At 44.6% G+C, this 23134-nt stretch overlaps 1 protein-coding gene across 5 annotated transcripts in view; it reads left to right on the top strand.

Moving 5' to 3' along the window:
• TSPAN4 (tetraspanin 4) overlaps positions 1 to 23134 on the top strand; it is a 486303-nt gene that overhangs the window by 127409 nt on the left and 335760 nt on the right. Inside the window, exon 1 of one of the 5 annotated variants that reach the window (XM_052810432.1) lies at positions 11997 to 12476. The exons of the other annotated variants lie outside the window; for them this stretch is intronic. Coding sequence (XP_052666392.1) covers positions 12452 to 12476 — 25 coding nt within the window. The 5' untranslated portion in view covers positions 11997 to 12451. Of the gene's footprint in view, positions 1 to 11996; positions 12477 to 23134 lie in introns of those variants that run through there. 5 annotated transcript variants of the gene reach the window in all.

A 23134-nucleotide genomic window follows, 5' to 3' on the forward strand; every position in this document is an offset into this window, starting at 1 on the left:
GGGAGGAAGGTTTTTTGAAATTTAACACGAGTGGCTCCTTTATGGTTCTGTAAAAACTCTTAAGTTTCTAATTGCTAATCACTAGTGAAAAACGTGACCAGTAATTTTAAATCCTAATAATTGTGCTTTCCCCAGACATCTGTGTTCACAAAATAATCTGTTACAAAAACTGATTTGGTACCCTTAACAGATATTTTTCATGCACTTTTGTTTCATGTATATGTGACCTTTTACACTCCTAGTGCACACGTGGGTGCTTTTGATGAAGCAGGCAGCTGTCTTTGAACTATTTGAAATAACTGAACAGATGCGTGACTCTGCCACACATCAGCTCAGTGCAAGGCATCCCTCCTGTGCAGCATAAATCAGGAGACCTCAGGAGCAAATATAGAGTGCTAGACTTCTCATTTCTTCATTTATCTTTGCCACATTGTACCCCCCTGGGGGGAATAATATTTTGATGGGTGAATAAAGTACCATTAACTTTAACATTATGATCAATCATCATGACAAAGGAGGACAAGTAGTCTTTGTACCTGGTCTTGCGACTTGTTTAGTCATCAAACCCTTTGCAAAATGAGCGTAAAACACTACTTTATTAAGGCTGTGGTTCCGTGATACAGGGTTTTTGACAGCAGTACCCGTTTTAGCTATTGCTGCCGCTACCTTGCACCCCTAAGGCATAGCAGCATCTCCATCCATTGTTCTGTGCAACTGCACATGCTGCCACCCTGCTCAGGGTGCCAACCTGGCTCACCTTTTTAGAGAAAAAAAACAACAGAAAACACATTTTGGGGAGGGAGGTAGTGGGAGGGTAGTTTTTCTAAAGCTGCCTTGGTTCCCTGGTCCTGTTCACTACCTGGCTTTATGAAGAGCTGACCTGGCACCCCCTGAGAGGAGTGGGCTGGGCTGAGGACAGGCATACCTGTGGGGTGGGAGAAGAGGTGGAGCAGTTTTAAGCCACTGTTTTAAAAAGCGTCATGGTTTAAGCCCAGCCGGTAACAAAGCACCATGAAGCTGCTTGCTCACTCCCCCTGGTGGGATGATGAGGAGAAAATATAAAGAAAGGCTCGTGGGTCGAGACAAGGACAGTGACAGCACTTGTGGTCGCGGGCAAAAGACAGGTTTAATGTGGGGAAGAAACAACATCAATTTAATTTATTACCAATCAAATCAAAGTAGGGTAATGAGAAATAAAACCAAATCTTAAAAACACCTTCCCCCCACCCCTCCCTCTTTCCCAGGCTTAACTTTACTCCTGGTTTTCTCCACCCGCTCCCCGCCAGCAGCACAGGGGGACGGGGAATATGGGTTGGGGTCAGTTCATCACATTTTGTTTCTGCCACTCCTTCCTCCTCAGGGGGAGGACTCCTCACTCTTCCCCTGCTCCAGGGTGGGGTCTCTCCCACAGGAGACAGTCCTCCATGAACTTCTCCAATGCGAGTTCTTCCCATGGGCTGCAGTTCTTCACGAGCTCTTCCAGCATGGGTCACTTCCACGGGCTGCAGTCCTTCAGGCACAGAGTGCTCCAGCGCGGGCTTTCCCATGGAGTCACAGCCATCTTCGGGGGCATCCCCCTGCTCCGGCGTGGGCTCCTCCCCAGGCTGCAGGTGGGCATCTGCTCCCCCGCTCCCCTCCATGGGCTGCAGGGGGACAGCCTGCCGTCTCACCAGGGGCTGCAGGGGCATCCCCTCCTCCGGCGCACCTCCTCCCCCTCCTTCTTTACTGACCTCGGTATCTGCAGAGGGGTTTCTCTCACATCCCACTGCCCTCCTCTGCTGCAGGCTTCTCCTTCTTAAATGTGTTATTGTAGAGATGCTACCACCGTCACTGATGGGCATGGGCTTGGCCTTGGCCAGAGGTGGGTTCAGCTTGTTGCTGGGGAAGCTTCTAGCAGCTTCTCACAGGAGCCACCTCTGCAGCCCCTCCCCCACTACCAAAACCCCACCACACAAACCCAATACAAAAAAGCAGTGAATTGCATGGGGAAACTAAAGCCTAATTTGGTAACCTCTGTTAAGTGTTGGTAGGGCTTCAGCACCGAAGACGTAATCAGGATCCTTCGTTGACAGTGTTCGTAATAGTCCTTTTGTTTTTTCCTTGTTGAGACTTCTTCTTGAGGGGAGAAAATCTTAATGAGAAGCGGGGTGTGTTGCATGGCGGCAGGGCACAGTAAGGATGTGGGCCAGCACGGTCAAGGGAGTGTGAAGTTCAGGGGCTTGCTCTGAGTCTGCTGCCCAGCTGAGAACTGAGGTAGCGCCACCTAATTTTTATCAAGTATCTTTTTCAATAGTAGCCTTTCACAACGACGTAGTACGAAGAATTCTTCAAATATCTTTCCTCCTCTTTTTGCTTTCAGAAAGTCACTGTAGATGTGTCAGATTACAGCTGTGCTTTTCAAAGGGATTACCATACCTTGTAGAGGGATAGATTATTCACTGTTTTTTGGCCTTGGGTTTTCATTTTATTTTTTTAATTTGAACTATCATCCTGCCTCCTCCTCAAGCATAGCTTTCCTCTCCATGAAAGTGGGGAAAATGATGAGTTGATTCTACTGCATTGGAGTTTACTAAGTTGCTGCTTAGAGGCAATTTTCTTGCTTGCTCCTTGGGTGAATGTGGTACGATGGCAATCTTTAATCTAGTAGAAAAACAAAATGTCATACTTCCCCATATTTATTCCTGGGTAGCATTACTTTGTGCTCACTTATGTTCTCAATGTGCACAAACACGTAAGAGCCCACGTGGCAGAAAAAATTTCCAAAATAATGCCCCTTTATAATATGTTAGGAGTTCAGGTCAACTAATTTCCAGGAGGCCCCTGTGAAGAAGTACTGTTTACCTAGGTATATAATTTGCTTGTGTTGCTCACAAAGCTCATTCTCATGCTGAAAAGGCAAACAAGGAAAGAAATCCTTCTGTGGTAGTTTGGAAATTTTATAGACTATCCTAAGAGGACAAATAAGAAGGGATCTGGCCAAAGCAGAAGACAGTAATTAATGGTATAAAGAAGGTAAATAGGATGAATGCAGGCACCTGATCACCTGACATAAGGGGATGGTCAGTGAAAATAAGAAACTGGAAGACCATGTAGAGAAATTCATGGCCCTGCAAAGCAGCTGACCTCTGAAGCTCCTCACCATCACCAGACAAGGAGACCAATTAGCTGGGACTCAGGAAGTCACTAAACCATGCTGGATAAACAGGCATGTCAGATGATAGTGGGGAATGCTGTAGCTCACCAAGACTGTAGGAAGGGGTATAGTCTCCTAGGTTTCAGAGTCTGGGCTAAAGTCTTGCTGCTGTGAATTCAGAGGACCCTCCCTGGCAGCAGGTTATGCCCTATTCAAAGAGCTCTGGGATCTGCTCATGGTAGCTGCTGATGGAGGCAGAGTGCTTCCCAGGACAGAGGACTTCTCAGGATCACTTGTCAGCGAGCAGTGGGGTAAGGATGAAAAAGCCTGGGACCCATCACTTCCTTCACCGCTGTCTCGGACACAATCAAGGAAAATGAGTTCTTCCTTAGCTGGGGATAAGTCAAGCAAGAAAGTGAAGGAGGAAGAGGCTTGGTAGCAAAACCAGTAAGGTGACCTGATCTAACTGGACCTCCTTTGAGCAAGGGGTTGAGCTAGGTAACTTCCAGAGGTCCCTTCCAACCTAAATAGTTTCACACATCTGAGCCTATGAGTTACCACAATACCTTGGAAATGCTGTAGCTGCAACTGCTTCCTTGTGACTAGGTTTGGGCTTTGTTTTTTGTTTTCTTTGTTGTTCTTTGAGGGATACCCAACTTGGGTCTCAGATTAGCCAGGGAAGTCAGCCACCACATCTCCCTTGCCTCCCTGTGCTACTGAGGGAGAAGGGGTCCTCTGTTCAGTGTGAGGTGTTGAATCTCCTGCAGCTCCTTTCTCTGTGCTGATTGTAGAGGGTGTCTGAGGAAGGGAGACAGCTGGCTGAGAGGCCTCGACCTTCCCTTTCCCCTTCCCCTCCATGACTTTCTTTGCTTTTGATGTATGTTTTTGCTGAATGCTTTCTCTGAAACAGGAACATTTATCAGCTGAGCCATGTCAGACTTGCCATGCTCTTACTTTCTCCACACTTTTTGCTCCTCTCCCCCTTTTCCTTCTCTGTCCCTTCTAACCATGCTAATCCACTAAGTTAATATTAATTCTTAAATAGCGAGTGCTGAAATCTCTGTAATTGTCTTGTGCTGCTTTGTGTGTCTGGACAATGTGTTACAACAGCTGACCAGGTTTTGAAATCTTGAGCACTGGGAGTTGAATAGAGCACCCTGGTTCAAGGGAATGGTGTTAATCTGCTAGATGAGCACAGGTTGTAACCTGATGGCTTTGAGCAGCATTTTCCATCTTGGCTGATTAAATGTTTAAGAATTTACCCCAGAGAGAGGAATGGCTCCATGCCATTTCTAAAAAAATCAAGAGGGATTTGCATGCCCAAATGTGGATGTTTTAGGCACCTGAATTTCCATATTTAAGCTCATTGTTTCTGAATCAGCCTGCAAAAGGCCCTATAGCCAGTTTCTATCTGGCCATAAAATCCAGCCTTTGAAGCAAATTGTGCAGCACAAGATCCATCATGTGGTCTCAGCATATGGCAAGACAGAGCATTTTGCTGTTGCAAATCAGTATGATCGGCCCTGCAATACCCTGCTTCCTCCCTGTATAGTACAGTTTAATACACAGCAGAGAGGAGTTAGCTTCTCAGTGAAGATTTAGAAGAAAAACATTGGCCTTGCTGGAGGTGCACAGGCAGCGATCACGAAACAGAGCCTGGATATTTCTCTAGTCCTTTCTGCATGTACACTAGGGGAAAGCTTGGCAAGTGTTTGCCTGCATTGAGATTCTGAACCAGACTCACAGCCATTGCAAACAGATGATCCCAGTCTCTGGCTGAGCTGGCAATGATGAATTTAAGCCCTTGAGATACAAGACTGAGCAGATGCAAGTGACCTTAACTGACATAGAAATGAAGCCTTATCTGCATCAAAGAGGGGGTTCAGCTCATCATCGTCTGCTGTTATAAACAGCAGAAAAGGAGAAAGGCACAGAAACTAGCGCAGGTAAAGTTTACCAAAAGAAGGCAACTAGGAAGAAGACTGGCTAATTTTTTTTTTTTTTAAATCCAACAACCAGAATGCTAACAAACATTTAAGATGTCATGTGACTGAGGTGTGTTTTTTTAGCTATTCTTCCTTCAAGTACTCTTTCCCAAGGATAGTCTTTGCTCTCTGCCTGTTTGGGTTTTGTGCTTTTTCTGTTTTCTTACCACCCCCTTTCAATGTTTCAGCTTTTGCCTTGACCTTCTCTTTGCCCGGTGTGTTTAGTTCTGCATACAGATGGAGCAGTGGATCGTTACCCAGGTTAGTGGGTTGGTCAGTAAGTACTGGGCACTGAAGGCTATCCTTTATTCACAGGCAAGAAAAGAAAAACTTCCTTTTCCGTCAGCAGCATGCCTACCTTACCTAACAGAAACTAGAGCGATTCTCACAAGTTTCCAGGTACAGAAATTGTCTCTTAGTGCATGTGCCTATATTGTGCCTAGCAGAACAGGATGTTGAACTTTTGATTGGAGGTGCCGAGTATGATCAAGGTAGAAAATACTAAGTGTCACTTTTCAGGCCAGAAAAATATGTTTGGGACATGCATGTGGACTTCTACATGTTGGTGGAAGCTGTTCTTGAGTTTGCAGAGGGCGAGGTATGGAGACCAGCAGGGAAGCCTGGTTTGTGTCTTATTTTCTCTGCATGTATGTGAAAGAAGCAGCCTTGTAGGAATCACTGCAATACTAAAGCTGGAATGCAGGTAATTACACAGGGTGGTAACTTTAAATTTCTGGGTAGTCTCGTTGCCTTACAGAATCTTCCCACAGGCATAAAATTTGGCTCCGACATAAGGATTTGCAGGAACGTTCTTCTATTTAACGTGTACAGTGGAAACTGTAGTTTAATTTGTTCGTGTGGCTATCCTCCCTGTGGCCGTTGGAGACTGGTGCCTATTTCCTGATAGTAGTGGGACAAGCAGTGCTTTCCTGTGTTTCCTTGGATGATTGGCTTCCTGGCAAAGGCTGTTTGGGATAGTAGGTCCTGTGAAATGAGAACTCTTTCTTTGCTCTCATCAGAAAAGGCTGTACCTAGATGCTTGCTTCCAACAGAAAGAGAGGGAAAGTAAAGGATAGAAATGTAATGTGAACCAGACTGTGTTCGAAGTGGAAAATGTTAAAGGGCAGGAGTGTCAGGAAAGCACCATTTCCCTTGATGATTGATTGCTCTTCAGCACGCAGTCATGCAGGAGCATGTCTCCTGTAACTGTAGCACCGTGTGCTTTCCAGCGCCCTTGATCTGAAGACCTCAAAGAGCACTGTGAACTTAGATGAGTTAAATCTGTGGCAATTCAGTTACAGAGATGCAATCACCTCTGTTCTACAGACAAAACCGAGGAAGAAAAGTTCAGTTGCTTACCTAGAATCAGTAAGTCATTGACAAAGGTAGGAACTGAATGGGAGCTCTGACTCCAAGTCAAGTATGCAGACAGAAATTAGCCACAATGAAGCTATTAAGCTGGGCTCTGCCCTTGCTTATGTAGTTGAACAAATAAAACTGTTTTTCTTCTGAAGCCATGAGCACCCACTAGCTCCCATGGAAACCAGCTGGAGTGGTGGTAGTTCAGCTGTTCTGCAAATCAGACTCTTGAAAAGCAAGAGATGTTGTACAATTGGTTATGTTAGACCTATTGATCCTTTTTAAAAGAAATGTTGCGTTATGCACAATATTACACAGAAAAAATAGCCTCAAGGGGTTAGAGTATTGGCAAGCTTTCTGAGGCTATTTGGAGTGCATAGAGCAGAATAGGATCAAAGTTGAGCAGAAGAGGTAGGAGATAAGGAAATGACTGGGGAGAAGGTTAGAAGGGCGAATGAGAAATACTGGAGAACGGTGGCAGAAGAGGACAAGTTTGGTCTTAGTGCAGAAGATAGTGGGAAAGTGTGTGCATGATAGCCTGGAAAAAACCCCCAAACAACCCCTACCTTTAAGGAAGAACATGAATTACTTAGCAGAAGGAGAGTTTTGGTGAGGCAGCACAGCCCTAAGGATAGCAGGGCTACTTAGGAGCACAGGACCTTGCATTCTTTTGCCTCCTCTTCTTCCAGTGATGTACCACCGTTGTGCTCTGCCTGTATGCTGTGTGACGGTGCTGTGATCTCGGCTGAGTCCTCCAGGTACTGCTCCAATAAAGTAAGAACAGTCATTTTCCTAAATTTGCAATCAGCAGATTTAAAAAGGAGGGGAAAGAGTAAGAGGCAGGTGAGAACTGTGTAGCTTTGGTTGTGTTCTTTATTCACATAACCAAAATTTTATCCTGGAAGTGTTCCAGAAATGAATCCTTGTCAGCTGACGTAACTCAAAAACATCTTGTTCCCCATTCTTTCCCTTTCCCCCCTGCATCACTAATGTGTAGCAGATGTAAAAAGAAGACAGAATCATAGTGTTTCATGTTATACTGGGGAAATCGGGTATTAGCTGGTTTCAGGCTGTGTTTTGCCACAACCTTGGAAGGGTTGCCTAACTATCCTCTGTGAAGATTGTTGGAAAACTCTGGCTGCTTGGTTTTTTGTATTTGTTGAAAGAAAAGTAAGTAAATGTATCTGTGTGTGAGAGAGAGAGACTGGGTGAGTGCGTGTGTGGGGCGGAGGGGGACCTGAAACCTGTGTGGTTTGTTCCTGCTGGTGTATCAGGATTAGACTCCTGGGCTGTGATGGGAAGCCTGAAGAAACCTCCTTTGAGGACTTCCTATTGGAGAATGCACAGCATCATCATGTCATTGGAAATTTATCACTTGGATGGAAGTCCTGTGTTTCTGCCACACTTTAAATAGATCCTCTTTCTTACTTACAGTAGAGCTTTACTATGAGGGAGTCCCTTTGTGGGAGTTACTTAATAGAGAAAACAGCCTCAGGAGAACAATTGTAGTACTGGTGATGCAAGAACCCCAGTCTAACATTTTTACGTTGTCTCAGGTTTTCCCATATGGCCTTGAATAAGTCAAATAGCCTCTCTGTGCCTCAGGTTGCCAGGAATGAGATAAGGAAAGTGGTACTACGCGACTTGGTGGGCATAGGATGATAAGGTATTGAAACTGGTGAGGTATCCAAAGATAAAAGCCAGTAAGTATGTCTGCCCCCTCCCAAGATGCTTATGTTGTGTTCCTCATTTAAGGTAGCTGTGGAGGCTTTTGTAAACCAGTCCCCTGCAACTTATGGAAAACCCCAGCAAGGGAACAGAAAGCTGCTGAGTTGCTCCCCAGCATTCAGTCCTAGTGTTGAAAAAAATCCAAGAGTATTTCCTGTATCAGGATTTATTTTTGTGGCTCTTCACGTCGTGGACATGCAGTTTACTCTTCTGGTTACTCCTGGCTCTTTGGCTGCATCTCAGAAAACAACTGCCAGCATCAGTGATGAGTTACAAGGGAGCAGGATGGTCTACTGGTCATTTGGGTTAGAGATCAGAGGCTTCAAATGGCAGTGCACTGATCCGTGTTTATCCATGGATCAATACTGAGAGTGAATCCCTGAGCGTTCCCAATACATAGGTATGTAATTGTAGGTGACTTCAGTAAGTCCACGGTGAAATGCATGTGCAGCACTGCTTGAGTAACCCAGGACATGGGGAGCAGGCACTTCTGCAGATCAGGACTGTCTGATTTCATCAATCTGTGCTGGGGCTACCCTAGCTCTTGCTTGCTTTAAGCCTGTGTCTGACAAATGCTGTGATCTACTCAGTTATTAGAGAGCCAACAAGAATTCCAACCTAACATTTCAAGGCACTGAAAAATAATCCTTTGCCCTCATGAAATTAATTCAGGAGAGAAATTATCTTCCAGTTGACTACTACTTTGCACAGCTTTGGTAAGTAGTTGATCTTCATAAAATATGGGTGGATGTAATCTTTGTAAGTTCTGTTTCTTCCTAAAAAAGGACACAACCTAGAGTAGGGGCGTCCCCAGGGAATGAACCTGGGAGCTCTGGATCAAAAAGAACAAATCTGCATTGCTTGTGCTAAATGAATATGTGTGTATTAGCTAGAGGCTTGCAAGTGTCTGTGTTCAGACTACTCTCTAAAGAAGAATAAGGAGCCACAATGTGGCAGTTCATTTCTACCTTGGACTTGATTGCATCATAGTCTTTCAAACCTTCATCATCCTGGGTGCCACTACTTTGTGGTGGAGCAGATGCTGACCTGAGCCCTTTGAGCTGGAAGTTGGAAAGTGTTTCTATCTAAGCCAAAGTGTAGCTGGTGTGGTGACAGCTCATTCCTTAGCCCTGACATGTGTGCTCTGACCACGTGCAGAGAATGCGGAGCACGAGTGTTGGACTTAGGAGTGATGATAGGATCTTTTGGGCCCTGAAATGGCAGAAGATGCACTGGAAAATTGCAGTGCTTTCCAATGGGATTAGAGATGCTCACTACCTCTTAAGATCAGTTATGGATGAGTATAATGTTTGCTGGGTAAAAAACTGGCTGGATGGGCAGGCCCAAAGAATTGTGATGAAGTTAAATCCAGTTGGTGGCTGGTCACAAGTGGTGATCCCCAAGGCTCAGTATTGGGGCCAGTTCTGTTTAATATCTTTATCAATGATTTGGACGAGGGGATCAAGCACACCCTCAGTAAGTTTGCGGATGACACCAAGTTGGATGGGAGTGTTGATCTGCTGGAGGGTAGGAAGGTTCTACAGAGGGATCTGGACAGGCTGGATTGATGGGCCGAGGCCAATTGTATGAGGTTCAACAAGGCCAAGTGCCAGGTCCTGCACTTGGGTCACAACGACCCCATGCAATGCTACAGGCTTGGGGAAGAGTGGCTGGAAAGTTGCCTGGCAGAAAAAGACCTGGGCGTGCTGGTTGACAGCCGGCTGAATATGAGCCAGCAGTGTGCCCAGGTGGCCAAGAAGGCCAATGGCATCCTGGCTTGTATCAGAAATAGTGTGGCCAGCAGGAGCAGGGAAGGGATCATCCCCCTGTACTCAGCACTGGTGTGGCTGCACCTTGAGTACTGTGTTCAGTTTTGGGCCCCTTGCTACAAGACGTTGAGGTGCTGAAGCGTGTCCAAAGAAGGGCAACAAAGCTGGTGAAGGGTCTAGGGAAAAAGTCCTATGAGCAGCTGAGGGAACTGGGGTTGTTTAGCCTGGAGAAAAGGAGGCTGAGGGGAGACCTTATCACTCTCTACAACTACCTTAAAGGAGGTTGTAGTGATGTGGGTGCTGGCCTCTGTCAGGTGGCTGGAGATAGGATGAGAGGAAGTATTGCACCAGGGGAGGTTTAGATTGGATATTAGGAAAAATTTCTTTACTGAAAGGGTTGTCAGACATTGGAACAGGCTGCCCAGGGAAGTGGTTGAGTCACCAGCCCTGGAGGTATTTAAAATATGTGTAGATGTGGTGCTTAGGGACATGGATTAGTGGTGGACTTGGCAGTGTTATGTTACTGGTTGGACTCGATCTTAAAGGTCTTTTCCAGCCTAAATGATTCTATGATTCTATGGAATTATCTCCCCCTCGAAATGCTTGGTGGCCAGTGAGCACTGAGGACGAGGGTGCATGGCTCTTGTAAATGATAGTTGATCCTGCCAAGTCTTTTGTTTTTACAGGTGAATCGGCGAACATACCTGGACCTCATAATGATGTGGAGTGCATCCCTGTCCATCACCACAGATTGGATGTTTGTGCTTTCAGCTTCTGCAGTGTTATCAGGAGCTTGGGCAGCCTTTGTGAGGAGGAGGTCAGGCAGCTGATGGAGATACTGCAGGAAAGCAGAGCATCTCACAGCTGCAACATCAAGGCATATATAAGAAATCTGGATTTCCTGTGGCTAGGATCTCTGGCTCTGCTGCAGATCTGTCGTGCTACCTCAGGCAGATCTCTTTATCCCCCGATGTTTCTTTTCTCTCTTGTTTGTTCCTGTCTTACTGCTGGGAGGGGACTGCATTGTGCCCTCTCTTTGTACAGCACCAGGTTGTATGAGCAGCTGGGGTCTCCCAGCACATCCATCACGCTAATAATGATAGGAAGGAGGGCACCTGTCATAAAAGTCTCCCTACCTTTTAGTTATTAATACATTTTCCTTACTCTCTCTTTTTTCCTTTTTCTTTCTTGCTTGCAGGGGAAAAATAAGTCAGCTATCTTTTATTCCTTCTAAAAGAAATGAGTCTTGACAGGTCTGGAAATGTGTTTCCTGCAGTTAGTCTGTGCACACAGGGGCTGTGCTGGCTCATTTATACACCTACATACCACAGCTCAGACATTTCATTAGCTTGGCATATATGTTTTGTTTGCAGTGATAGGCACATGAAAGTACAACAGGAACAGGGCTGGAGGAGAGAAGAGGGGAGGAGAGGGGATGCATTGCTGCCTGAAAATTGCTGTCTCAATGTTTTATTCCTTACATGTGCAGGACAATCTTCTTTTTATTCTTCTTATTGTTTACTAGCAGTGCTTTCTGTGTACAAGAGCTGACATGGACTCAGATGAATGCACTGTGGCCTGGATGGCTGCTTGTGCCACTCAAAGAAGGTTGGTTTGTGATTTTGGCCGACAGAGGAAGGGAGAAAGGCATGTAGGGGATTTTCCTGTTGGTCAGGAGTGAGAGTGTACCCTGGAGAAAGGAGCATGAGGCAAATACTTGTCAAGCCCTCTCCTCCTCCCGAGTCTCGTCTCTGGTCACTCTTGCTTCTGGGTATCTCCTCCAAGCAGGAGCTGATGTGTGTTGGGCCCTGCATGGGGACTGATGGCTGCAGGGTGACAGGCAGGAGAAGAAGGTGGGGGCTGTGCTGCTGTCTGATTTACATGCCCACAGCAGGGGTTGTCCTTGGCCAAGCGCATCCAGGGTGTTTGTGTGAGAACGGAAATGCAGTTGAAGCTGGTTAGATCAGCATAAGGCTAATTTTAAATCCCAGATACGTTGTCAGTCTTGTGCTGCATAACTCCAGCCATCCTGCTCCCTTTCATCTTGCCACAGCTTCATCTTTACCTTTCAGAGTTGTCCCCCTATTGCTCAGTGCAACTCCTGGGCAACTGGTTTTTGTCCATAAGCCCATTTGTGTGCTTGCAGCTAGAGTGCTGGGAATGTTTGCCCTTGTCAGATCTGTCCCCCTCATTCAGCCAGCTACAGAGCCTGACAGATCTAGGCTTCCTGCCAATGCTTTTGTGGTGCTGTGGTCTCTCAAGCAAAAAGCCACTCTTTTCTGTAGGTAGCACAGGCTGACAGATGTTTTGACTTCTGCTTTTGTCCCTGCCTGGCTGTCTTGGAGACAGAAAAGGCACACTGAATCTAGCGCAGATGGGAGAGATGTCTGCTGGGACCTACCAAAGTTCACACGAAAACTGGAAGGAAGATATTAGTGCCATCTTTATTCCATCCCTACCTCCATCCCCAGCTTGACATGCTACAGGGAGGAGCCACTCTTGGTATGTCAGATCTTCATAATATAATCTAGTTTTGTTCTGTCCTGGCTCTTCTTTCTCTTGAAGGCTGTGTCAGCACTCACGTTCCGCTTGCCTGTGTTTAAACAGTAATCTTTGGGTTTTAGGGTTAGCAAGCTGCTCTGAGGAGCTGCGACTGTTCATGCTTCTCATTGCTTGGGGAATGACTGTCCACTTGGCTGACATCAGAGCTTGAACTCCAGTGCTTAGTGAGAGCCTCTGGTTTGAGCTAAAAAGACTGTGTTTTGCAGATAATTTTTGCTGGGGGGAAAAAACCAAACCACTAAAAGATCTGTAATGACCTTGTGTCTCCTGTGAATATGAAGGGACCTAGAACACATTCTAAAGAGCAGGTGTTCAGTGTTACTCTAGAATCATTGCCACAGCTCATGCTGGTTAAACAATTCAAAGGCAGTTTGCAACCTAATCCCTTTGGTTTGCTGAATATAGGTGAGATGTTTGGATTCTTTTCCTGGTGTCATGGATAGGATCTGCTGTGGAAAGCCACTTTTATGCTGTTGTCTTTGACCAAAAAAATTACTGACCATAAAATCAGCTTTATGGTGTTTGTTTGTTTGTTTGTTTTTGTGTGGTGGGTTTTTTTTGTCTGTGTTTTTTTTTTTTTCCCCTGGAAGCTTGCACCACAGTAAGGAAATTAATAGTGGTGTTCTGTGTGCAATGCCACGAATTATTTAAGGTGCTAATGCCTCTTCAAAGCTGTTGGTTAATTGAACATCACAGAGTTATAGGCCTGATCTGCCAAATGCAAACAGGGTAATAGTTTTTATTTATTTCACAGGATTAAATTCCGATCTTAGGTCTATTGACTGAGTATCTTGGGGCTCAGGGTTTTTAACATTTGACAGTAAATTTTTAGCATTATGCTGAGAAAAAGAGGGATGGGTAGGATTCTTAAAATACTTGTCTGTTGTGTCCTCATCCTTCTGCACTGATGGCATTTGCTTGTTCACCAAATGGTTGTTGTCGTCCTTGCACAAAAAGTATGTTTTCAGCAGATGTCTAGGCAGTGCGAAATTGTAGCAGGTCTGTTGCTCTTTGGTACTGTTTCTTCTTTAAAGTGCTAGACAAACGGTGCTTAAACCTTTGAATCAAGGAATGGTTTTCAGAAGTGCTTAAATGATTTAAGAGTGCAGTTCCCTTTGGCTTCTAGTCAGACTTTGTGCTCTTTAATCTTTTTAGGTGCTTAAAAGACATGCTTTCTTTCCCTCCCCCAAGGGTTTGCTGAATCTGTCTCTCCTAAGTACTAACATGGCCCCTTTTTAACTATAGTGTCTAAGTACTGTCCAGCCCTCAATATGTTATAGCAACAGCCTAGTACAGGAGAAGAGATCAGTGTCTCTATCTTACAGATGGGGAGTTAAGACATGAGGGAGACGGAGTGACTTGCCCCTAGCCAGACAGGGTTTTTGAAGCACAGATACCCAAGCCCTACACTAAATTCCTAAGCAGGAGACTGCTCGGCTTCTTTACAAGGAGGTGCTAAGCATTCTCTGCCATGCCTTCCTGAGTCAGGGCCTTGGGCTCTTCCTGACATGGTCTGTTTGTCCACACATACAAGTGCTTGCCAAAACTGCTGAGGTTTTGTTATAAACTAAAATGTTGGCATCAAAACCTCTCAGGATTGCACTCTGATGAATTATTCTATGTACTGAGAAAAGGAAGATAAGGAGCAGGTAGAGGAGAAGGCATTTATATACAGTAATGTGCATATATCGTTTGTCATTTCACTCATGATGTCTGACAGTGGAAGAACATACAAAGTACAAACTCACTGGTGTTGGGCTCTTTCTCTGGATAGCCCTTCCATTAATGGTGGCTCTGTCATAAGATCATGTTGGGTGAGCTTTGGACCACCTCTGCAGGGCTCACCTATACAGCTTGGGACCTTTGAGCATGAATGGGGATTATAGGGAATCTAAGCAAGCAAAGGTGGGAGTGAGTTTGAAAAGATTCTTGCTTTGAATTTTCTTAAGATGCTGCTTCTTTGGGATGCAGTGATGGTTTGTAATTGTTTGGAACAGCTGTAGCCTTGCTGTTAGGAAAGAAGTGGGGTTTCTGCGGAGAATGTCCTTTCAGGGACAGAGGGGGAAAGCCCCAGCACTGGCCTAGGTTTTATGCCTGGTGTTTTCTTTCTATGGAGACTGCTTCTCTGCAGCTATTACAGCTTGGGCTGTGAACAGTCTTCCCATGGGGAGGAGGACTGGGTGGAGCATAGGAACATTTTTTTCAAATGAGAACTTAATTAAAAATGTTTAGGAAAAAATAATTCTGAAAGTTAATTATTTCTTGGCAGCTTTTAACAACGAACGTGATAGTGTTCAGCATTTTGGCTTTTGTATGCTTTTTACCTTTCTTTTTGAGGTTTTGGTTGCTGCTGCTGCTGTTTCTTTCTCTTTTTTGTTGATAGGTCCTTGGTTAGCCATGGTGTTTTGTGTTGGCTTGACAATGGTGTGTGTCCCAGGGACCGTGTGTTTCAGTTATCTGGTCTGGACCAATTGAACAGCTGTATTCCTCTGGCAGATTGCGTTCCTGAAATGAAAAATATGGTTCTAAGTTATTTTTGTTTATTTTAAATCCTGTTTGGCAGTCAACACTTCATACTTACCACATTCTGATTATGGACAGTGGCAAAACTAGTTTTCTTGAAGTTTAAAAAACCTGAACTATGGTCCTTCATTTTCCTTTTTATTAAAAAAAAAAAAATTCTTACAGTTTTGAAATCTTTTAGAATGCTTTTTGATTGTCTATTTTATGTTGCTTTATTTGTATTTTATATCAAATTTACTCCCCAGAGATGTTCAGAGGAGCACTTGCACGCCAAAGCTGAGCCCATCAGCTAAGTTGGTGATGCCTTTGTTAAAACTTATTTAAGAAAGGGCAAAAACCACCACACAGGCAGAGGAGGAGGGAAAGAAGAGAGTGAGAAACAATAGAGGGAGCACCAAGGTCAGGGAAGAAGAAGGAGGAGGAGGAGGTGCTCCATGGTGGAGCAGGTATTACTTGCAGCCTGTGGAAGACCCACACAGGAGCAGATGGATATTCCCAAAGGAACTTCTGGCTGTGGAGAGCCCATGCTGGAGCAGAGGAAAGGTGTGAGAAGGAAGGAGCATCAGAGAAGAACTGTTACATACTGACCATGTATCTTCATCAATGACATGGACAGTGGGATTGAGCACACCCTCAGCAAGTTTGCAGATGACACCAAGCTGAGTGGTGTGGCTGACATACCTGAGGGATGGGATGCCATTCAGAGGGACCTGGACAAGCTCAAGAAGTGGGCCCATGTGAACCCCATGAGGTTCAACAAGGCCAAATGCAAGGTCCTGCACCTGGGTTGGGGCAACCTCTGGTAACAATACAGGCTGGGGGATGAGTGGATTGAGAGCAGCCCTTTTGAGAGGGACTTGGAGGTTCTGGTGGATGAAAAGCCGGACATGACCTGGCAATGTGCACTTGCAGCCCAGAAAGCCAACCGTATCCTGGGCTGCACCAAAAGAACCGTGGGTCAGCATGTTGAGGGAGGTGATTGTTCCCCTCTATTCTGCTCTGGTGAGACCCCACCTGCAGTACTGCGTCCACCTCTGGGGTCCTCAGTACAGGAAAGACATGAACCTATTGGAGTGGGTCCAGAGGAGGCCCACAAACATGATCAGAGGGCTGGAACACATCTCCTGTGAGGAAGGGCTGAGAGAGCTGGGGTTGTTCAGCCTGGAGAAGAGAAGTCTCTGGGGAGACCTTATTGCAGCCTTTCAATGGTTAAAGGGGGCTTATAAGAAAGACGGGGACAGACTTTTTAGTAGGGCCTGTTGTGACAGGACAAGGGGTAATGATTTTAAACTAAAAGAGGCCAGATTCAGGCTAGATGTGAGGAAGAAATTTTTTATGAGGGTGGTGAAACACTGGAAGAGGTTGCCGAGAGAGGTTGTGGATGCCCCATCCCTGGAAACGTTCAAGGTCAGGCTGGACGGGGCTCTGAGGACCCTAATCTAGTTGAAGATGTCCCTGCTCACTGCAGGGGGGGGTGGGGGGGTGGACTAGATGACCTTTAAAGGTCCCTTCCAACCCAAACCATTCTGTGATTCTCTGACCATAGCCCCCATCCCCCCCGTGCTCCTTGGGGTAGGGGGTGGAGTCTGGAGAAAAACAGTGAAGTTGAGCCTGGGAGAGGGGAGAGGAAAGGTGGTGGTTTCATGTTTGTCTTTTTGTTTCTCCTTACCTGAATCTATTTCACTTGGCAATAAGTAAAGTAATTTTCTTCAAGTCACGTCTGTTTTGCCTGCAATGATAATTGATAAGCAATGTCCCTGTCTTTATCTTGACCCACAAGCTTTCTTGTTCTTATTCTTAATATTTTCTTCACATCCTGCTGGGAGGAGTGAGCGAGCGAGCGCCTGGGTAGACATTTGGCTCTTAGCCGAGGCTAAGCCACCACAGTGAGCAAGAGGTTTAGTATCAAACTAAGCAGGACTCACACTTGCACACTGTTCTGCACTGCAGCTGTAAGCCACAGCTGTAGCTAAGGTGGCTCATTTAAATGAGGAACTGCAGTAAGGTGAGGCTCAGTGCTGGCTTTACGACTCCACCTGGTTGGTTGTCCAGTGTCCTAAGAAGGTTTTTAATGAAAGCAGCCTGCCCCTTCACCCTTATTCCCCTTTTCATAGCTAATGCAAAATACTTCTGACAATGTCTTTATCTACTGAGCTTTTCTTACAGTTTTCTACCATGTATGTGCAAACATTGCATTTCTTGCAAAGGTCTTATGCTGGATGCAAATGGGAGACTTGTAGTCTTTTGTACTTGCAAATAGGAAAGAGGAGCTTGCTGGCTTAGTTAGAGTCAGAAGGGAGGGGGCTTGGAACTAGATGATCTTTAAGGTCCCTTCCAACCCAAACCATTCTATGATTCTATGATCTCTCAGCCAGATATTTTGGTAAGATGGCCTCTTTGATATGAAGGAGGGTAGAAGATTTTCCTTGGTTACCTGGAGGCGGGAGTTGGGCTCCATACAACATAGCTGATCTCAAGAGATCAAATCAAACTAAATTGTGAGATTCTTAAATAAAATAAATAATTCTGAAGAGACCAAGCAAATATATCTTGAACTTAATTTCTCTTTTGACTTTTATGCTGTGTTTGCAGTGGGGGGAGATCAACAATGTGATTGTGAGTGCACGTAAAAATACATTCACTTACGTGTGTGCTGAGACAGTGACTCTTCCATTATTCTTTCTTCACCACTAAAGTAAGTGCTACCCACCTGCGCTAAGATCTTGAGGTTTTCCTCTCCTGCCTTTGCACTTTTTCTCCTATATAGCCTTTTGGTATGTGGAATAAAAAGTGATGCTGGAGGAAAACTGAGAACAGTACAGAAGTTGCAGAACAAGAAATGACAGAGCTTGAATGTGGTGGGCACAGGTGTGTTTTAAGATGAAGGAACAGATCTTTGTCAGTCCCTCATGCAGAAAAAAAATCCCCAAATCAGATAATTGGGGAGTATTTTGCTTCAGGGTCCTACACAGAACTCTGCTTGAATTAGCAGGCCTAAAAATAATAGAGTTGGAGGAGCTACTCACTTCACATCAAGGACTTTTGCAACGTCCTGCAAGTGCTAAATGCTGTGATCTATTATTTATTTGTGAGAGCTGGCAATGCTGTTACATGGTCATACCAGTCATGGTCTCTATACTTCCTACCACGCCTTCCAGATGTGTGTGACCCTGCTGTCAGGAGAAAGTAATTGTGTACATGATCCACATCCAAATACAGCTTTTTTTTTTTTTTCTTCTTTTCTTTTTTTCTGGTGAGTTATATTGATTTTGCAAATATGCACTCAATTAGCGCAGTCTGCTAATTCTAAAAATATGTTTATTTAGCTGTGTCCTTGTTGCTAATGCATACAGTATGACGTTGTGCTAGGAGTTGGGTGACCTTTGATTTTGTTTGTGGACTACAAATCCAGGCCGTTGTAGGCTGGTTCCTTATTTTCTGTATGTTAAGACAGCCCTGTTGTCCTGATGATAATGTACTGATTTATTTGGCAGGATTTGCTTCTCTTAGTAGAAGTAGACTATCTCTATCATCTAATAAGTACAAGCAGGCTTAACAGATTTCCAGGAAGAAGTGTCATGATCACCTAGGCTCCCTGGTTAACTTGGGCTGAAGACCCTCATTCAGCAGTTCTTGTGTCTAGCCCTTAAATTTTTACTTCTGCTGGAGTTTGTTGTCAGAAACCATACTGCTTTCGTTGAGGATCTGAAGTGACAGACAAAGTACCATGCAGTTTATTAATTTGTGGCAGTGGTTAATTACTCTTTGTAAGAAATTATTCAGCTTTTCTTCAGTTTGCATTTTGCCCAGCTTTAGCTTGAATGGTTCTCAATGTGCCCTTTCAGCTATTTTAACAGTTCCTTTCCATTACTGGAAATCATATATCTATATGTGATTATACCTGGTAAATTAGGCAGTTAAAAGTTTCCAGTATTAAGGTTCATATATAGGAGAATGTGTTCCATAGGCTTCCAGTAGGACTAATGGTCATCATTTTTGGGGGGTTTTTTTTGTTGGTTTTTTTTTAATTATGATTTTTTTTAAAAGATATTTTAAAATATATTTCACATTGGAGAACATGCCCTTTGAATTTCCTTCTAGCAGATTTCTATGCCACTCACCCTCTTGAGATGGTTGACCACAACTACAAGATCTAGGAAGACCTGAATGGCTTAAAACCTCCTTGGCAGCTGAACATTACAGATCTGGCTTTTTTGTGAGAAAAAAATGAAAATGAAATGAAATTACATCTATGAAAGCAGATAGTTGCTATGAGAAGGGAAGAAAGTAAATCTCTTTGGGCTCCACATCCTCATTTTCTATGCTGTAGCTACCTTTGTTCTTTAAGGACATAAAAGTCAGGCAGCTTGTTATATAATGTAGCCTTAACATGTGTGTGTATATATATATAGAAATAAAATATTTTGCCTTTTAACACTTTATAGGCATTGCCTTTCCTGGAAACCAAGCAAATGGTGTTAGTTTCCTTGATGTTCTCTGTTAGCAGCCAATGCTGTGTGATCTCACTGAGAGTTAATAGTCTGTTGCAGAAGGAGTATCAAGGCCTTTTGGTTTATCACCTTTACTTTCCTTTTATAACAAAAAACAAACAAGTGGAGAAGTATTTTGTCAAACTACCGCAAAAGAGGCTGATAAGGATGTAGGTGGCCTTAACATAGTGTACCAGGGGAGCAGAAACCGCTGTGGTGAGACTGCTGGCAGTCAGCCACTCTGTGCTGTGAAGTCAGTACAGCTGGGGGCATGTTTGGAGGAGAATAGAGCGTCCCTCCACACCATGCAGATGGACAAGGGAGGTTACAAGTGAGAAGACTTTTGATTAGACATCAAGTCTTGGCTAGCTCTGGTGTAAGGTGGAGCAACTACAGGGCAGCCGGGTGTCTGTGCTGCCATCGTCCTTATGCACTTGGCAGCACCATCTGTCATTCTTTAACAAGTCCCTCCTTGCAGATAGGTGTCTGGTTCTCCAGGCAATGTTCCTCATGCAAGGTGTCCAGCTCCTCCCAGACCCAGTTGTTGTGACCCCCTCTAAACAGCAACTCCATGACTCAAGACTCTTGAATAGCTGCTAAATTTGGATGCCACAGGCTTGCATGCCCATGTCCAGCAGCATCGTTATGTCTGGTTGTTCCTTAGTTGTTAGGTGTTTGGTAGATGCTGAACTCGGACCACGGCACTCGAAGTGAGCAGACAGTTGCAACCATCCCAAGCATGTGAAAATTCGCTTGCCAAGTATTACAGGTGCTTTTGTAAGACCTAAACACCTTGCATTTATGTTCTTTCTGTGAATATTGATGATTTAAATAAAAAAAAAAAAAGTCCTAAGATTTGCAGCTGATTAAAAGAGAGAAGGAACATAGTTGTTTAGATAACCAGGTGTACCCAGGAAACTCATTTACTGGGGTTAATTTTGCCCGTAGCCATGTTTGTGCTATTGGCAAAATGACAGACCTATCACAGGAAACAGTTTCTACTGAATTCTCACCTGGGTGCGGGAGCCCAGAGTTGCCAGCTGTATGAGAGCAGGAAGGGCAGGAGATAGTTTTCAAAACCAACATTTACAATGGTTAGGTGTTCCCACATTCTTCTGGAGTGGCTGCTGTGCTTTGTAATGCTGCAGAAGTGGCATGTTATAAAGAACATTGTGGTAATTTCTGTGTTTGTGGTTCTTTATTTTGTTTGGAATTCTAGAATTCTTTTAATACTTTCAAAATATAAGTGGCTATGCAAGTTGTTGAGTTGCACTGAAATTGAATGTCGTAATACATTTTAAAACAGTTTTGGGAAAGAAACCTAAAGTCACTCAGTGGATGTAGATATTTTGCTGCAGCTGTGAGTGCTGAAGCCCACCATGGCAGGGCTCATTTCATCAAAGTGGAATTCATCTCATCTGTCTCTAGCTGCCTATACTTAAAGCATCTAGGCCAGAAAGTGCTTCAGTCCAGCTATTTCGGGTGCCTATTTTAGGATGGGTAAGTCATGCTCGGATGATGTCTGTCTCTACTGGCTGCAGGGTACATAGAGAACTGGTGTGGATGCTGTGCCTGAGTTCACCCCTGGGGCAGTCCCACAGTCCAGGAGAGCTTGCAGCCTCATGATGTCATTTAAGACAACATTTGTGTGCTGTTGGTTGATACAATTTTTGCTCAGAACAGCACTTGGGCACCTCCTTCTCTTCCCCCCAAGTAGGCGTGTTTTCCTGGAATGAGGCCTCCAGCTCTTACCAGATGTCCCCTTCTGGCTCCAGCTGTGTCAGCTAGCTTCTCAGGGCCAGTGATGATCCCACAGGGATCCAACAGCAGGGCAGTCTGCGGGAAACTGAATCTATCAGTTTATTGTAAACACTTTGCAGCTTTTGGTCTGATCCGTCCTGATGGATTTTACCCCAAGCAGACCCAGCAGCACTTGGACGAATGCTTCCACCAGCAGAGAGAAGGCAGCAACCACTGGACAATACCTTCAGTGGCACTACAGCGTGTAAAGGGAATGTCTTTCTGCAGCCTGAACAGAGGAGATGGCGAGTCTCAGCCTGGTTTCTATCCCCTGGACTGTGCTGTTCTCTAGCTTGTGTCTCATCTTAAGCCTCCAGTGATGTTAAAACACTGTTGTCTCTCAGCTGTGGATGTGCGATAGTGTTGACCTCTCTTGTTCTGCCAAGCTGAGTAAGATGAACCATCAGGGAATGTGATGTGCTTTGGGGGCAGGTGTAACAGGTACCAAGGGGGACTTCAGACAGGATAGCCCTGAGGAAGACTACCTCTCTCTGATGTAGTGAGCACATATAGGTAACAAAAAGTTGGTTGTACCAGGGGGATTTGTGAGAACAAGCTACAAGTTTACTATGGGCATTAGCAGATGATTTCTGTGCTTGCCCATATTCCTGCAGAGTCATTTTGTTTTCTCAGGCTTTACAGTCACAGATGTGGTGAGGCTATAAACACTCTAATCTCTCTCCTTCTTAATTCAGAATTTGGACTCTTCCCTGCTCCATTAAATCCTACATTTAACTTTATTTTGAAGAGTTTTAGTCATAGGAACAGTGTTGGGGACAGAAATGGTACATTTAGTTCTGCTGAATGGATATGGTATTAGATTGACAGTCCCTGTCAGTGTGTAATTGCAGATTAATGGGATGTAGTATGTCATTATGGCAGCTCAATAGCACAAGTTTCAAGCTGCATGCAAGTCCAGGCTTTCATTTCTTGTTAGAGGGGGCTACTCTGACCTGCCTTGCACAATTTTCTCCTTAATCTGTTGTGGCAGAGAATAAGGATGTTTACAGTCCAGGTACTTAATGACCCCAGGAATATGATGCAAGACCAACAGTGTAATTTAAAGGGTGTGAGGAGATGGGGAAGAACTGATACAATATGGGACTGATAGAATCCAACAATGTGCTATAAGGAATGAGATATGTATGAAAAGCTTTATGTTGTGAAATGAGTAGACTTCTGCACAACATCTACCAGTGGATGTGAAAGTATTATTTGTGTCCAAAATGAATAGAGTTGTTCAGCTTTACTAACCAGACCATGAAGTCAAGGGAGGGACCATATTCATGGATTGGAAAGTGAGGGCATTCCATGAATGGGTTATTGAAGTAACTTTCCCAGTTATTGCTGAGTTGAGCCTCTATCAGTACTTTAATACTTCATGTCTTGCAGCAGATGCCTTATGCTGAGCTGGTTGATTTGAAGGTGTTCTCACTGAGGACCACCCTGAAACATTTACCTACCTAAAAAGTACTTTACACTGTGATCAGCCCTCCTTATGTCTGCAGATGAAAATAATGCTGTTTGGGAATTGAATAGATTGTAGTTTGGCCCTAGGGCAGTAGCTGAGTAAGGAACCAAAGAGGTGTTAGAAAGGGCTTCATCACTTTAAGACGTGATAGACCTCCTTCAATTTGTCCTTGTAACACAGCCTGCCAGTGTTGCTGTACAGGTTCCAGGTAAGAGCCGCTTGTTCTTGGACTCCACAACTGACAGTCCTGCTTGTGCAGACAGTGCAGTGTGGACTGCCCTAAGATAGAATGGGTTTTTTTCTTTGATGGGGTA

This window comes from Harpia harpyja, chromosome 16 (genome assembly GCF_026419915.1).
Source record: "Harpia harpyja isolate bHarHar1 chromosome 16, bHarHar1 primary haplotype, whole genome shotgun sequence".
In the NCBI taxonomy this organism is placed as follows: Eukaryota; Metazoa; Chordata; class Aves; order Accipitriformes; family Accipitridae; genus Harpia; species Harpia harpyja.